This window comes from Chiloscyllium plagiosum, chromosome 38 (assembly GCF_004010195.1).
Source record: "Chiloscyllium plagiosum isolate BGI_BamShark_2017 chromosome 38, ASM401019v2, whole genome shotgun sequence".
Lineage (NCBI taxonomy): Eukaryota > Metazoa > Chordata > Chondrichthyes > Orectolobiformes > Hemiscylliidae > Chiloscyllium > Chiloscyllium plagiosum.
Window position 1 is genome coordinate 14,282,110 of NC_057747.1, and position 16,783 is coordinate 14,298,892.

At 39.7% G+C, this 16,783-nt stretch overlaps 1 protein-coding gene across 5 annotated transcripts; it reads left to right on the forward strand.

The window, feature by feature from the left end:
- Positions 1–48: 48 nt before the first annotated feature.
- Positions 49–14,398, forward strand: LOC122541853 (AP-3 complex subunit mu-1). 5 transcript variants are annotated; one of them, XM_043678918.1, is made up of 9 exons: positions 49–114; positions 1,652–2,074; positions 2,970–3,141; positions 6,478–6,615; positions 6,824–6,909; positions 7,079–7,212; positions 10,913–11,120; positions 11,277–11,421; positions 13,698–14,398. In XM_043678918.1, the coding sequence occupies exons 2-9, from the start codon at positions 1,802–1,804 to the stop codon at positions 13,796–13,798; spliced, it is 1,257 nt and encodes a 418-aa protein (XP_043534853.1). In that variant the 5' UTR covers positions 49–114; positions 1,652–1,801; the 3' UTR covers positions 13,799–14,398. The 5 variants fall into 5 exon arrangements, with proteins under 5 accessions (XP_043534853.1, XP_043534851.1, XP_043534852.1 ...); XM_043678916.1 differs by lacking the exon at positions 49–114 and adding an exon at positions 336–420; XM_043678917.1 differs by lacking the exon at positions 49–114 and adding an exon at positions 407–424.
- Positions 14,399–16,783: the final 2,385 nt, after the last annotated feature.

Below are 16,783 nucleotides of genomic sequence, written 5' to 3' on the forward strand. Positions count from 1 at the left end.
TGGGGTTGGGTCTCACGGGAGAGGGGCGGGACCGGACTGGGAACATGCAAATGAGGATGGGAACGACAGTGGAGAGGCGGCGCGTGGAAAGTGGTTCGGCTGCTGCGTCGAATGGTGAGTGAGGGAGTGGGAGGAGGAGGAGCGGAGGGACGTCGATGCGCGGAACAGGGGAAGGATGTGGACGCTCAGAGGAAGTGCCTCGGAGAAACGATACGGGTGGACCAAGTATGGCAATGCGCATGCGGACTAGGCAGATCATCACGTGGGGAAGTCCAAGATGTAAAAATAGCAGCAGCCGATCATGCTGGTGAAATTGACCATTCAAGTTCATGATATGAAATATGTTGTTGAATATTTTACGCAGTCTAGAAGCACTCGCCAGCCGCAAGCAATGACAGGCTGTAAAGTAGCGAGTGAAACGTAGGTTTGTCAAATTTCCAGAATTATTCTGCAGCAGTTTTCAGGTATTAGATATGTGAGCGAGTCAGAAAGAAAAATATCACAGGACTGTTAACAACTTGTTATTTATTTTATGAGATGATGCGAACAAAGAAAATCCATAGATATACGAAGTCATAGAGTCACAAAGTTGTTTGGAGCAACAACCAGCTGAATGGCCTGTAATAATTCTGAAAACCCAAAAGTACATCCTGACCAAGCAAAGGACACGAAATAGAAGCTGCTGGAAAAGCTCAGGCAGCATTTATGAAGAGAATGAGTCGCAGGTCAATAGGATAGTGAAGGTGGTGTTTGGTATGCTTTCCTTTACCGGTCAGAGCATGGAGTTGAGAAATCATGTTGTGGCTGTTGGGCCACTTTCGGAATATTGTCTGTAGTTCTGGTCTCCCTCCCCTACAGGAAAGATGTTGTGAAACTTGAAAAGGTTCAAGAAAGATTCACAAGGATGTTGCCAGGGTTGGAGGGTTTGAGCTACAGGGAGAGGTTGAATAGTCTGGGGCTGTTTTCCCTGGAGTGTTGGAGACTGAGGGGGGTGACCTTATAGAGGTTTATAAAATCATGAGGGGCATGGATAGGATAAATAGACAGGATCTTTTCCCTGGGGGAGTCCAGAACTAGTGGGCATAGGTTTAGGGAGAGAAGGGAAACATTTAAAAGAGATCTAAGGGACTTTTCCATGCAGAGGACGGTGTGTGTATGCAATGTGCTGCCAGAGGAAGTGGTGTAGGCTGGTACAATTACTACATTTAAATGGCTTTGGGATGGGTATACGAATAGGATTTAGAGGGATATGGGCCAAATGCTGGCAAATGGGACGAGATTCATTTAGGATTTCTCATCGGCATAGACGGGTTGGACTGCAGGGTCTGTTTTCGTGCTGTCCAACTCTATGATTCTAAATCAAAGTTAATGTTTTGGATCCGGTGACCCTTCCTCAGAACTCAAGGGACGAGCAAGGACCATTAATAGAGTTCCTTGTAGTCACGGGGCGTGACATTTTACGGTAAAGTGACCCGTTGTTGTCTCTTTCGTTTATATGCACTGGAATTAGTAAAACAAACCTGCTTCCAATTGGGCTAGCAGTAAATATATCCTTTCTCTCTCCCCAACCCCCCAATCCATTTTCTCGTGCAGGACTTGCTTGCGGTGATCCGTTTACAATCCTTGAAAATGTGTTGTTTTCTGTTACCAGGAGCTGCTTCCGGCGGTGCCGCCGCCATATTCCCGAGGCTGCTCTTGGACGGACTGAGTCGATGTCGGTGAGGCCGTCCGAGTGTCCGGGCAACACCGCTTCACCGTTTAACTGGACAGAAACTAACTGGTGGGGCGAGCCAAGAACAAAATGATCCATAGCCTGTTTCTCATCAACAGCACCGGCGATATCTTTCTGGAGAAACACTGGAAGAGTGTGGTGAGCCGGTCGGTCTGTGACTATTTCTTCGAGGCCCAGGAGAAAGCCGGGGAGGCGGATAATGTGCCCCCGGTTATCCCCACACCCCACCACTACTTGGTCAGCACCTACAGAGACAAGATCTTCTTTGTTGCTGTCATTCAGTCCGAAGTGCCTCCTCTATTTGTAATTGAGTTTCTCCATCGAGTGGCAGAAACTTTGCAGGTTTGTCCATGCACGCTCACACATTATTTGGGGGGGGGGGGAATAAAAAGTGTCTCAATGTAAACCAGACGAGCTTCGGCGTCTGTCATTGTATTTCGACGCGAAGTGAATCTATTTGCTGGAGAATCTTATTTGGGGAATATATTTATGTTGCACTGAACATTGAACGTGTGTCAGCTAGGGCCTGGGTGGGAGTCGGACGATTGTTGGCTTCAAGTCCCCCTCCAGAGACTTGAGTGCAAAATTCAAGGCTGACACTGGAATACAAGAGACCGTGTAGCCATTCGAGCCTGCTTCAGCGTTCGATACAGCCCTCTTGGGCTTAACTAAACTTCCCAAAATGCTCCCAAATCCCTTGATTCCTTGAGACACCTATTCGGGGAGAACTGCACACATTGTTTAAGCGAGGGTGCCTGAGAGGAGAGGAAATGGAGCTCCTGCCTACCTTCTCAGGAGGACATAAGATCCTTTTGGCACTGTCACAAAGAGAAGGGGAATCATTTCAACTTAAGCAACACCATTATTATGTAGTCATGATTTGGAGATGCCAGTGTTGGACTGGGGTGTGCAAAGTTAAAAATCTCACAACACCAGGTTATAGTCCAACAGGTTTAATTGGAAGCACACTAGCCACACTAGCTTTCGGAGCAGCGCTCCATAAGCTAGTATACTTCCACTTAAACCTGTTGGACCATTATCATGTAAGACATGATTTACAGTGTACAGATTTCTGACCCAAAAGTGACTGCAGTTGTTTAAAAAGTAGTTGATAGCTATAAATGATATTGGGTGGGCCTGAGGCTGTAAAATGTCCCATAAATGCATATTGTTCAGAATCTTCAGTGTGACACAAATAGTTTAATTTTTAAAAATGCATTATCATGTTGTTCTTCAGGACTATTTTGGAGAATGCTCTGAGGCTTCAATTAAGGATAATGTTGTTATCGTGTATGAACTTCTGGAAGAAATGTTGGATAATGGTTTTCCATTGGCTACTGAATCCAATATCTTAAAAGAATTAATTAAACCTCCTACAATTCTTCGTTCTGTTGTTAACACTATTACGGGTAAGAATTGGTTCTTCTACCTCATCAAAAGAATGGTGTTCAGAAGTATGAGGATTCTTTTTGAAACTAGGAAGAAACTTTTTCTCTGGCACGTGGGCCTGTTAGCCAAAGTCACAAAAGTAAGAATTTACAAAACAACTGAAGAGGAATTAAGACACTCCTTTCCATGTTGAGATTTGGAATATATTACCTGAGTCATAGATTCTGTATGTACAATTAGCAGGCATATTCGAAGAGGACCTAGTTATGAGGTTATTGAGAAAAGGCTGATGTATGAGACTAAATCAAATTGATCTTTAAGAGGTGTAGACTGACCAATCTCCTCCTGTACTGTAAGATTCTAAATCTGCACCTTTATGCCAACTTTGGTGTTGAGCAATGGGCATACACACATGGACCATCAACAGATTGGAGATACGGATCATGCTTATCGTAACACTGATATGCTTTTGGATGTCCATGTACAGTGTATGTCAAATTGACCCCCATGCAACAAACCTCAGTAAAGTGAAGAGCTCATGAAATAATAGCAACAGTGACAATATATATTCAAAACTAGCTGAATAACCACTGCTGTTTCCTGTCAATGGAAATAAAACCAGAAATTTCTGAAAAACGTCAGCAGGTACTGGCATCATTTATGGACAGACATCAGTTAACATTTTCGGTTGAGTGACCTTTCCTCCGATCTGATGGGAAAATGTCTGTTAATACACAGAAGATAAGGTGGGGGGTAAAGAGTAAACGATAGGTGAGAAACTAGTCCGAAGATGGGGATGAACAGTTGGACAGACAAAGGAATGGACAATGATCTGGCTAGCAGCATGAATAGCTATTAATGGGGACTGTTAGTGGCTAGCTATGGGTTGTGTGTAATAGCAGACTATGTGATAACATAACCTGGTGTGGGGTGTTGGGGTCAGAATATGAAAGAGCTCCAGCCCTAAAGTTATTGAATTCTATTGAGACCAGAAGGGTCCCCAAGTGGAAAATGATGTAACGGTCTTCCAGCTTCACTGGAACATTACAGCAAGCCTGAGTCGGAAGATGTTAGCCAGGGAACAGGATGAAGTATGGAAGTGGTTAATGGATGTTTTGCAAACTGGAGAAAGGTTACATTGGAATGCCCCAGGGGTTGATGTTAAGTGTCATATTCTTCCTGGTGTATATGAATAACTTATACCAGGGCACAATTTCAGAATTTGACAATGACACAAAATTTAGTTTTATAATGAACTGAGAGGAGGGTCATGCCAAACCTCCAATGGACATGGCTTTCAGGAAATGTAGTAAAGTGAGAAGTGATTCATTTTGGAAAGATCGTGAATGGGTCGTTTAAAAATCGAATTTTAAAAAGGGTGCTGAAGGAGGTTGACAGATTTGTAGAAATGTGGAGGTCAGTTGTCTGGTTTGCAATGCAGAGTGACAACAACAACACAGGCTCAATTAATGCACCAGTTGAGCTACCATGAAGGCCCCACATTCTCAACCTCACCTAAGGCATGGTGACCCTCTGGTTATCTCACCATTAGTCGTTTCTTTCATGAGAGATCAGCCCTATGCTACTATGGTGACTTTACCTTTACTGATTTCTGTAGATAAAGTTAAAGTTGCTGTGGTTCTGTTCGCCGAGCTGGAAAATCTGTCTGGCTGTGTCTCTGGCTTGTGGGTTGTTGACTGGCGGTCTGAACCTGACACTTGGTGGAAGGATTCGATTCTTTCGGCATTCATGCAGGAACCGGAGTTGTTCGTATGTGGTGCTTAGGCGGTTAGCACAGGATTCCCATTTCCTGGCTTGTCTTAGCGTCTCTCGCCCGTAGGTGTTCAAAGTTTGTGAGAAGATTTGTAGCTCGGGTGCTCGTTGCTGTGCACCACAGCAACGAGCACCCGAGCTACAAATCTTCTCACAAACTTTGAATAAAGTTAAAGTGGCAGGAAGGTTGAAAGTGCAGTTAATAAGGCATCTTGGATTTATCAGTAGAGGAATTGAGTACAAAATCATGGCTGAACACAATTTCCCTCATCTTGAGTATTGGGTTTAATTCTGAGTGTCATACTTTGGGAAGGATATAGACAGGGTACAGGAAAGATTCACAAAATGGTTCTAGCAATAATGAACGAGTTATGTGGACATATTGAGAGAGAGTTCAACTGGGAAAAGAGAAAATTGAGAGGAAAATGGACAAGTATTCACAATCATGAGGTGTTTGGACAGAGTAGATGTAGAATCTGTTGGCATTGATAAAAGGATTGAGAATTTTGGTACTTGTGAAAAAAACTGGCAACATATGACAAAGCTTTCTTACGTTGCGAGTGGTTAGGATTGGAATGCACTGTCTGTGAATATCATGGAACCATGTTCAATAGAAGCATTCAAGGGGAAATTGTGAAATGATCTGAATGGAAAGGTGAGTAGGCCTACAAGGAGAAAGTGGCACCAGGTGAATTGCTTCTTCAAACAGCCAGTATAATCTGTTCAAATCAGTCTGAACAGAGAAGTTACACACTTCCGAAGCAGGTGGGACTTGAAACCAGGCCTCCTGGTTCAGAGGTAGGCACATTAACACTGCCACAAAAGCCCTTATTGCATTCTTATATGCTGTGGCCAATCTGTAAGATCACGCATCTTATCTTTCTGTAACTGGCCACAGTTGGGCGGCACGGTGGCACAGTGGTTAGCACTGCTGCCTCACAGCGCCAGAGACCCGGGTTCAATTCCTGCCTCAGGCGACTGACTGTGTGGAGTTTGCACATTCTCCCCGTGTCTGTGTGGGTTTCCTCCGGGTGCTCCGGTTTCCTCCCACAGTCCAAAAATGTGCAGGTAGGTGAATTGGCCATGCTAAATTGTCCGTAGTGTTAGGTGCAGGGGTAAATGTAGGGGAATGGGTCTGGGTGGGGTGCGCTTCAGCGGGTCGGTGCGGACTTGTTGGGCCAAAGGGCCTGTTTCCACACTAAGTAATCTAATCTAATAAGTGAAAATGACAATGCTGTTTAAAATCATTTCAGCTTCCCAGTTGAAACTTGCTAAAATATGCACATCATGGTTCCATAGCTGAGAGGAAAAGAAGGAGGAGCTGCACTATCGTCACCAGCAAGTGGAGCTTTCAGTTCAAAAAGTACTCAAACTAAGATTTCCTTGTCCTTCGTCCAATTTCCTTAATTAAAATGCTTAGTATGCGGAAAAGTTTAAATATCTCTTTGGATTGTGTAGGAACTATAATGTTGAGTGTTTTCCATTGTTTAGAAACCCATCTTGTAGAGTGCAGATTTATCCCAGTATTAGCGTTACACTACCACAAGAAATGGATGGTTATGCCTTATGTTTTTAATTGTTAGGTAGCAGTAACGTAGGAGATCAACTTCCAACGGGCCAATTGTCCAATATCCCATGGCGAAGAGCAGGAGTCAAATATACAAATAATGAAGCTTATTTTGATGTTACGGAGGAAATTGATGCCATCATTGACAAATCAGGTAACAAGTTCATTTTAAACTATTGGCTACACTGAATACAATCAGATCTTACAGCTATTAGAAAGAAAACCATTTCAGTTAAAGGAAAAAGTACTCCATACACACTTCTCATAAGTCTTCAATATGTAATTTTGTTTTGTAAATAGTTTGCACAAAATACTCTTACATTTTAAGTAGTTTTAGGTTTGCTAGTTTATTTTTGTGCTAGGATCAACGGTCTTTGCTGAAATCCAGGGTGTTATCGATGCTTGCATCAAGCTAACTGGAATGCCAGACCTCACCCTTTCCTTTATGGTAAGTACTATATTTACTTAATTCACAGAAGTTGAGAGATCCCTTAACTGCATCCATAATCTGCTAATTTAAACATTTAATAAAGTTCTTCAGTTTACTTCATTCATTTAAATCTTCAAACACTAATTACTCATGCCTAAAAGTGCACCCTAATTTTCATCAATGGTAGAATCCAAGGCTGCTAGATGATGTCAGCTTCCATCCATGTGTACGCTTTAAAAGATGGGAATCTGAGCGAGTTCTGTCATTCATTCCTCCAGATGGAAATTTCCGTTTGATGTCTTACCATGTCAGCTCTCAAAAGTAAGGGGTTTTTTTGCGTTTTTGAAAATTTAACCAGTTTAAGAAAAGCCTATCCTTGGATAAGAAATAGGAAATAACTGATGTACTTAACTAGTTTTATAGGAAAGCTACAGATAGGATGCAGTCAGCAATTTCTGGGTATTCCTTTGATATTATTAGGATTGCCAACTAATGTTCAATATTGATAAATTAAACTTGATACTGGCAGATGGTATCTTGAGAATTGGAAGATTTCAGCATTTTGGTCAGTTCATCAGCAATGAAAAATAAAATGCTCAAACTGGTTTGAATTTTTCTCTTTGAAGCTCAGGCTTCCAAATGAAATGGTTTGAGTAGTTTTCAGGTTGGCCCGACACTCTAATTCTTCCTTCTCAACTCTAACTTCCATGTTAGATGGAGTGCTGACTGTAAAATGCCTCTGTTATTATAATGATGCCTCTGTTATTATAATGAAGTAGAAAAATACCAGATCAGGAGGAAACAGAGTTATTTGAGACAAATTTGTATGAGGAGAAAGTAGAATCTTTCGAGGGAGCTTCATCAAGTCAAGCCAAAGCAACTAAAATCTCATTTAGATTTTTCACCAAGCTTTTGGCCATGTTGCCCTAATACTGTTTTGCAGTAAGGGTCCTAATTTTGCTTTATAAGGCTCCTACTTTAAATATTTTACAGTGGTAAAGGTATAAATATAAAAGTTCTTAGAGGGCAGGCTAGAGTCAAAACACCAAATGATTGAGAATGGAAAGATAGTGGTGGTTTTGAAAGTCAAGTGGGACAAAGTAGTGGACAAGACTTGAATAGGAGAATTAAAAAGAGGTAGGAGTGACACAGGAAAACCCATTGATGTGGTAAAAGTGGATTTACAGAAGGCATTCACTCGGGTTCCATATAAAAACTTGTTTGCTGAAGTTAATATTCATCGCAGTTTATATAGCTGCTTAAGTGGTCGATGATAGATAATAGGAATACTGGATATGTACTCAAATTGGAAAGTAATGACAAATGATGTCCCAATAATAGACTTGGAATTACTGGGTGCCCTAGTGCATGATTCACAACTTTGGAATGCAAGTAAAGCAAGTAATCAGGAATACAAATGGAATGTTGATGTTGATTGCAAGAAAAATCCAGTATAATTGTAAGGAAGTGTTGTCATAACTGTGTAAAAACATAAAAACTAGGAGAAGTAGGCAACTTAGCCCCTCAAGCCTATTCTGTCTTTTATAATCATGGCTGATGTCATCTCAGCCTCAGCTCCACTTACCTGCCTGTTCTCCATAATCCTTCAGTCCATTTCTAATTAGAAATCTGTCCATTTAGTCCTTAAATATATTCCATGTCCCAGTATCCACTCCCCTCGGAGGTAAGGAATTCCACACACTTGCAACTCTTTTGAGAGAAGTAAGTTTTCCTCCTCTGTTTTCAATCTGCTATCCCTTATCCTAAAACCTCTTTCTAGATTGCCTTATGTGGAAACTTCCTTTCTACGTCAGCTTTGTCAATCTCCTTTAGCATCTTTTTATGCCTGAATTAGATCTCTCGTTCTTCTAATCTCCAAAGAGTATAGGCCTGAACTGCTTAAGCTTTTCTTGTAAGACAAGTCCCTTATCTCTGAAATTAATCTAATTTCTCCTCTGATCTGCCTGTTTATATAGAATTTTAGACAGCATTTACATGTATTTAGGAAAGTAAGGACTGATTCGGGGTAGTCAACATGGCTTTGAGAGTCGGAAATAGTGTCTCACTAATGAGTTTTTCGAAGTGTCAAAGAAGATTGAAGGCAGCACACTGGATGACCCCACTCTGTCAATGTAACACACACAGGGAAGAGCAGACTGACCCCACTCTGTCAATGTAACACACCCAGGGAAGACTTAAACGAGGCATTCTACAGGTTCCATGTAGTAGACTGGTTTTCAAGGTTGGGTTATGTGCAACCTAGGGAGAGCCTGCCATTTGGATACAAAATTGGCTTGAAGGTTGGAGACAGCAGGTGGTGGTGAAGTGTTTTCAGACTGGAGGCCAACAACCAGCGGTGTGCTGCAAGGATCGGAGCTGGGTCCACTGTTTTTCATCATTTAGATGAATGATTTACACTTTAATAATAGGAAGTACAGTTAGTAAGTTTGCAGATGATACTAAAATTAGTGGACAGTGAAGAAGGTTATCTCAGTATAACAGGAGCTTGATCAGGTGGGTCGAGGAATGGCAGATGGAGTTTCATCTAGATGTAAGGCAAATCAGGACATGACTTGTATACCTCATGGTAGGGTCCTGGGAAGCATTAATGAACAAAGAGACCTTGGGGTGCAGGTTCATAGTTCCTTGAAGGTGGAGTCACAGGTAGACAGGGTAGCGAAGAAGATATTTGCTACACTTGCCTTTATTGGTCAGAGAATTGAGTATAGAAGCTGGGATGTCATTTTGTGGCTGTGCAGAACATGGGTTAGGCCAGTTTTGAAATACTGCATTCAATTCTGGTTTCCCTGCAAGAGGAAAGATGTTGTTAAACTTGAAAGGGTGCAGAAAAGATTTACAAAGTTGGTGAGGCTGGAGAGTTTGAGCTACAGGGAGAGGCTGGGGCTATTTTCCCTGTATCATCTGAGGCTGATGGTTGACCTGACAGAGGTTTATAAATCATGGAAAAGGTTAATAGCCAAGGACCTTTCCCCAGGTAAAGGGAGTCCAAAATACAGGACTTGGTTTCAGGTGAGCTGGGCAATATTTAAAAGGGACTTATGGGGCAACTTTTTTTGCACAGAGGGTGGTGCATGTATGGAATGAGCTGCCTGAAATAGTGGAGGCTGGTACTATTTAAAAGGCATCTGGTTGGGTACATGAATAGAACAGGCTGAGTGTGATATGGACCAAGTGCAGACAAATGGGACTAGATTAATTTCAGACATCTGGTCTGAATGTACAAGTTGGACCGAAAAAAGAGACTTTCAGAGCTGTACAACTCTAAGCTTCTGTGACTACTATTCACTTTAACTTCTGAGTAATGTCTTACTAATTGCTTTAACATCTCTGGCTGGTTTTCTCTTGTACTGTTTTTTCCCTCCTTAATCTTGAAATAATTCTTTGCTGATTTTGACATTGTCATTTTGTCCAATCCTCTGACCTGCTGTCCATCTTTGCGCAACTAACTTTTACTTTTATGCAACCTTTAACTTCCTTAGTTAATCATACATTCTTCAGCCAGAAGTGACAAGTGGATGACTCATCTTGGCCTCTTCCAGTGGTCCCCAGCATGACATAAACGAGTCTTCAGCTGATTCACTTTAGTCCACGTGAAGAAATGGTTGCAGTTCTTCCATTTGCACTCTCTGCTATTGCCTATCCACCATCATCCCTGATGTAATGGTCCCCAATTTATCATCACCAACTCACACACTGCTTACTTAGATTTAGGATCCCTATCTCAGACTCCTACTTGAGCTTAAGAATTCTCTTACATTTAGAGACTGAAGGGTTATTGGGAGGGAGACATGGGAAGTCAAATTTGAGCCAACAGGATTGACTAGATTCCTACTCCGAGTTCTTCTATTATTTCCATTCCCTGAAAAATTGAAGTTTAAAGGGGAATTTGATTAAGACTTCAGATTCTGAATAAAAAATTGTTGGCTGCTGTTAACCAATCCAAATCTCAAAAAAATTAATTGGAATCTGAAACCATACTAGTCAAGATTTGTATTTTCAGCTTGGTGGCAATACCGGTTTATGTAAAACACAACATCAGCTTCAAAGAAAATGGATCTACAGGAAGATTTGATGTAACGGTTGGGCCAAAACAGACCATGGGAAAGACATTGGAGAATGTTCTAATGATTATTCATATGCCTAAAGGAGTGCTTAATATGACCCTGACTGCAGCACAGGGCATTTACACATTTGATCCAGTTACCAAGGTAAGTCCCAGCATGAGTAATTTTTATTATGCAATATGTAATGTTAGATTTGATGAGATTTTAAACATATTGAAAATAATCCTTAAGATTAACTTAATTTCTCAGAGGGAAGTGACAGATTTAATAATTTGATGTGATTCTGTGGCTTTCTCCCAGGTATTAAATTGGGATATTGGAAAAATTGCTTTGCCCAAGTTACCAACTTTAAAGGGATTGGTTAACCTACAATCTGGGGCACCCAAACCAGAAGAGAATCCAACAATTAACATTCAGTTTCGAATCCAACAACTTGCTGTATCAGGTGAGGAAAAAAATGTGGGGTTGACTTTAAAGAATGCTGACAAGACAGTAATAAAAATGGCAGTGAAGGTAGGAGACAGCAGGTGGTGGTGAAATGTTTCCAGACTGGAGACCAACAACCAGCGGTGTGCTGCAAGGATCTTATTATATAAGACCACTGATTTGTTTTTAAAACTTTTTTGCAAATGGCTGCATGTCACAATTCAGAACTTAGTAGTAAATGTGATACACCTATTGGAAAGGAATTTTCCACATCTGTACGTGTAACACAAGGTGGGAAAGGAAAATATTGAAGTTGAATTTGTATTGAAAGGAGATAATGGAAAGTTGAAGCTGTTGTATGGCAGTTTTAATAGGCAATGGTGTTGTGTGTTGGGAATTGCATCTACTTTCTCCAGAGACTTGAGTGAATTCTGTACTGATGAGATGCTGTCAAAGAAACATGGCATAATTTCTAATAGGAGCAGAAAAATTATCCCTAGTATCCTGTTGAATATTTCAGTCAATCAACAGACATTGATTGAGCTGTTCTCACATTGTTGTTACTGCAAGCTTACTGTCTATGAATTGACTGTTTCCAAAATGCAATGATTACAATTCAGTAAGTATTTCACTGACTATAAAATGCTTTGAGGTTATGAATGGCACGATTTAAGATTGATGTGTACACTTAAAATACTTCAATACTTAGAGACAGATACATTGAAATGTCTAACTGGGCAAATTTTTGAATACTGAAAATTACCAAGTGTAAGAAAATTACCCGATGGTGAAATAGACTTAAATGCTAACTGCCAAAAAATAATTTTAATGGAAGAAACCTCAGTCGCAGAGAAGATTTTCAAATATTGACAATGTTAAAACTGCACCAAGGACCAAACAAAATCTAATTAATGAAAAATTTAATGTTTAAGGTCTCGGATTGAGTAAGTAGAAACAAAATGTGAATGATTTAGAGGAAGGTGACGTGGACATTATCTCAGTGAAAATTCAGTTCCTTTGTAACAGTTTCCTCAGAGTCTGTAATACAATAAGAAAGTACTCATTTAATTACTCATTTCAGTAATTATTATTTTGTCATAGATGAGAAGTATTTTGGACCAATATTTAAGTGGCAAACTTTAAGAATTGATGAGAAATTTCATCACCCAGAGATGAGTATGGAATTCAGTACAAGTAGTTGAGGCCAAAACAGTGAATATTCAAAGAGCCCTTGTAGCTAAAGGGATCAAGAGATAATAGGAGAGAGTGGGATTGAGGGGGTAAGCTTGATCATCAGTCATGATTTATTGAATGATCGACTTGAATTTAGTAGGTTTCCATGTAACATTATAGAATATGTTCATTTTTGCCTCTTCTATAGTACTGCCAGCTGGGTCTGGACATATTAAGTTTTTTTTTCTTATGAAACATTATGAAAGTTAACAAGGTTATCTTTGTACTCTTGGCCCCAACCTGTTGTGTGTAGCTTGTAGCAATTTATAACTTGTGGGATGCGTATGTTGCTGACTGGCCAGTATTTACTGCCTGTCTCTAGTTGCCCTTCAAGGTCAGCTGCCTCCTTGACCCAGTGCAGTCCATATGCTGTAAACTGACCCACAAAGCTGCTAAGGAGAGAATTCCAAGACTTTGAAGGAGTAGTGATATTTCCAAATCAGGCTGCTGAGTGTCTTGAAGGAGTACTTGCAGGTGATATTCCTATGTATCTGCTGCCCTTGTCCTTAAAGATGGAAGTGATATGTTTTGAAGTTGCTGTCTAAGCATCTTTGAATTTCTGCAGTGCCTTTTTGGTGGTGGTACAAACTGCTGCTACTGATGCACTCACCCAGGCAAGTGGGATTTGTTCGAGCATGCTGTTGACTTGTACCTTTGCAGATGATGGACAGACTTTGGGAAATCAGTTGAGTTACTCACTGCAGTATTCCTAACCACTGTGTTTGTGGCTTGTCCAGTTGAGTTTCTGCTCAATAGTAACCAAAGAGTTTTGTTCGTGGGGGATTCAGTGATAATTGTCTCTTTTTGAAGAGAGTCGTTGCTGGGCATTTGTGGTGTGAAATTTATTACCATGGGTCAGCTGAAGCCAGGATATTCAAATGCAACAGGAACAGGTTAATTGACCAGAACATTATGTAACGTCAGGTGAACATCCACACTTTTCCTCTTACGATGGAGGGGAGGTCATAATAACAAAGTTGCATGGATTTAAGTTGCAAAAGTATTGGTCAACACTCTACAGTCATGAGAATTTTTAGTTGTTTTTTTTTATTTCCTTCCTAGGCTTGAAAGTGAATCGACTGGACATGTATGGAGAAAGATACAAACCATTCAAAGGTGTAAAATATGTCACCAAAGCAGGAAAATTTCAAGTCAGGACATGAGCGCAAGAAAACAATTTGAAGCTTGGATAATTGCCATGTCATCTGGAACTCAACATTTCTGAAACTGACTTAATTGATAAAGAAAAAGGGAAAACATGTAATATTTGTGGGTTAACTGCCTTAATTACAAAGTGATATTTTAACAGGTGTATAAAAACTGGCTACCAGTACTGAATGGGAATTGTTTTCTAAAAATGCATTGAATTGTTTTTCATAAATAAGCACATTTTATATGGTAGTTTATTAAAAACTAGTCACTGAATTATGTATAGTACAGCATGGTAGGAATTACAAATTAGCATTACCTATCCCCAGAAACCTATTAATACATACATTACTGCTTTAAATAATGGATATAGTCAAAGTATGCAGAATGGAACAGGTTAGTGTGCCAATGCAGCTCAATAGAAGTGCTTAGTATATTATCCACTGTTTGTGCCTGATAACACTTACTAATTACCAACACTTGAATTAGATTACTTTGAGTTTGAAAGGTTGCCTTTGGTACTGAATGTTCACTGTAATGCTTAGAAATAAGTTTAATACATTTATACTTGTGTCCAGTACAATTCAATTGTCTCAATAAATATTTGTTCCAGTTGTTGAGTTGGTGCTGCCTTTTGTACAAAGAAAAACAGTAAGTTTTAAGTCAGATTTTTAGAATGCAGCACTTTTCTTTGAGAAGTCTGACTGAAACAGGTATGGCCTGATGATTTGCTGTCAGAGGACTGGGAAATGTAAATCCAACTCTGAATGGTCAAGGAGATAGGTATACTGAGAAGCTACAGGTAATGAGTTAGAGAACATGAGCTATTTATCAACTTTTTGGTCGAAGGGTAGTAATGTACTGCACTGCATTATTTAGTGAAAGAGCACCAGAGGATAGCACAATCTAACACGATAATTGACTTGCACTGGCTAAACTGCACTTATCATTGTGCATGTTCATACAGGAATTTTATTTAAACTTTTAGCCTACAAAATAAAGCTGAATTTTGATGTTTTGTACAGCTTTACCTTCAAGATTCAATTGGTGTATAGCAAATCATGAACATCTTTTAATGTCTGTGGGATGCATGTCACAATTCAAGATATTCAATTTTGACAAACCGTGACAAAATACTTTATTTAAAATTGCAGGTACTTAATGCTGCTAAATTTTAATTCAAAGTCAATCCTAGTTATAGTTAATGAACATACTTGGCTGGACTGTTTATTCTTCAAAACAATACTCAAATGTGCAGAATAATAACAATACAAAGTTAAATATTCTGGTTTTACATATACATTTCACTGGCATAAACAGGATGGCTATAGGATTCCAGATTTGATTGTATGGTTTATTAGGTTGGAGCAAAGTGGTTGTTTCATTTCAGTAATAGACAAAAACAGTGAGTTAGACAATACCAAATTTTTCATTTAAACTACAGTGACAATTTTCTCCATTTCAAGTAATTAGTAGCTAACAAATATTAAATCCAGCAGGAAACTAAAGTTGTTACCATTTCAAAGAAAACTTGTCCACGTGTGTTGCTTTATTTGATACAGGATTTATATGGTTAAAATGCATTAGAGCATCTCAGAGTTTGATCTCTATTTTAATGCCCTCCACTAAACTGAACATGGAGAAGTGCTCATGTTAGACTGGGGTAGATAAAGTCAAAAATCAAAGCACGATTATAGTCGAACAGGTTTATTTGAAACAAGCTCTGAGGCCCTTTTACTTCCTCAGGCAGTTCGAGAGACAGAATATATTGGACACAATTTATAAAGGAAAAGATCAAAAGGATCATACAACTTAAGCAAATTGTATTGAACAACCCTTGATGGCTATTAAGTCTTTAATCAGTTAGAAGAGAGGTGCAGGTTTCATTTGATTAATATGTAAATCCCAGAATTTCTTTCAAGTCAGCCTCACACCTGATCTTGAGGCAGTGAGTTTAAAGTTATTTCTATCTCAGACTGGTTTTGTTGCCAAAGTAGGGATTTATGTAATGCCACATTGACTGTCTGTCTACAGAATGTATTTTGTTCAGAGAACACTACATAATCAGCAACTCTGCATTGTTACATGTCCCAAAGTCTGTGTTGGAGGACATTTAACTGTAGGTCCAAAGCTGAATGTCCTTGGCCACAGAAGTGTTCCACCACTGGAAAGGAACATTCCTGTCAGGTGCTTGTTGTGCAGTGTCCATTGTGTCGTTGAATCTTGATTTTGCCAACATACTACACCTTGGGGTATTCTTGCAGCAGTGTATGAGAAACACAATGTTAGCTGAGTCACGAGTACCTGTTGTGCAATTGGTGGGTGGTGTCTCTACATGTAATGGTCGTATCCACAAGCTTTATGTGACTGGATCAGATGGTAGTGTGGTCAATATGCAAATGTATTGAAGTAACCCTGAGTTGCATGATCCTTTAAATCTTTTACTTAAATTCTGCATCCGATGTATTCTCTCTCTCTCTCAAAGCTGCCTGAAGGAGGAGTGGGGGCGAGAAATGTGTGCAGCTTCAAATAAGCCTGTTGCACTACTCATGGCATGTGATTTTTAACTTAAAACTGAACATGGCTATCTGAACATATTCCTAAATCTAAAACTAGATCTAATATGGGAAATCCACAGCTTCTGATATAAAAATCACATTATGACATTTATTTAAGGCTTTATAGGAAAATAGTTAATCCACAAAAATATTGCTAAAATCACAGAATGCTTTGAGTACTTGAGTGACTCTGCAAAGAAGAATAAGTAGTCTTTTACAAGAAAATGAAAATTGAATTAAGTAACAGCCATTACAATATGCACCAGTACTGAAGTGTAATGGTTTCTCTATTTGTATTAAGGCTATCTCTAGAAAAGATTTATCAAAGATCAAGTTTACTAGTTTATGATACGTTTTTTTAAAAATGTGAATAATATGCATGTAGTCACTTAATTTTCACAGCTGCCAAGTGTGAAGTGCTGAAGACTAACAATAGTTCCA

Bases quoted from the DNA above. Each gene is read 5' to 3' on its own strand.
- LOC122541853 (XM_043678918.1), top strand. From the start codon at position 1,802: ATGATCCATAGCCTGTTTCTCATCAACAGCACCGGCGATATCTTTCTG. The intron at 3,142-6,477 runs GTAAGAATTGGT...TTTAATTGTTAG, and splicing joins TGTTGTTAACACTATTACGG to GTAGCAGTAACGTAGGAGAT. The intron at 6,616-6,823 runs GTAACAAGTTCA...TTTTTGTGCTAG, and splicing joins TGCCATCATTGACAAATCAG to GATCAACGGTCTTTGCTGAA.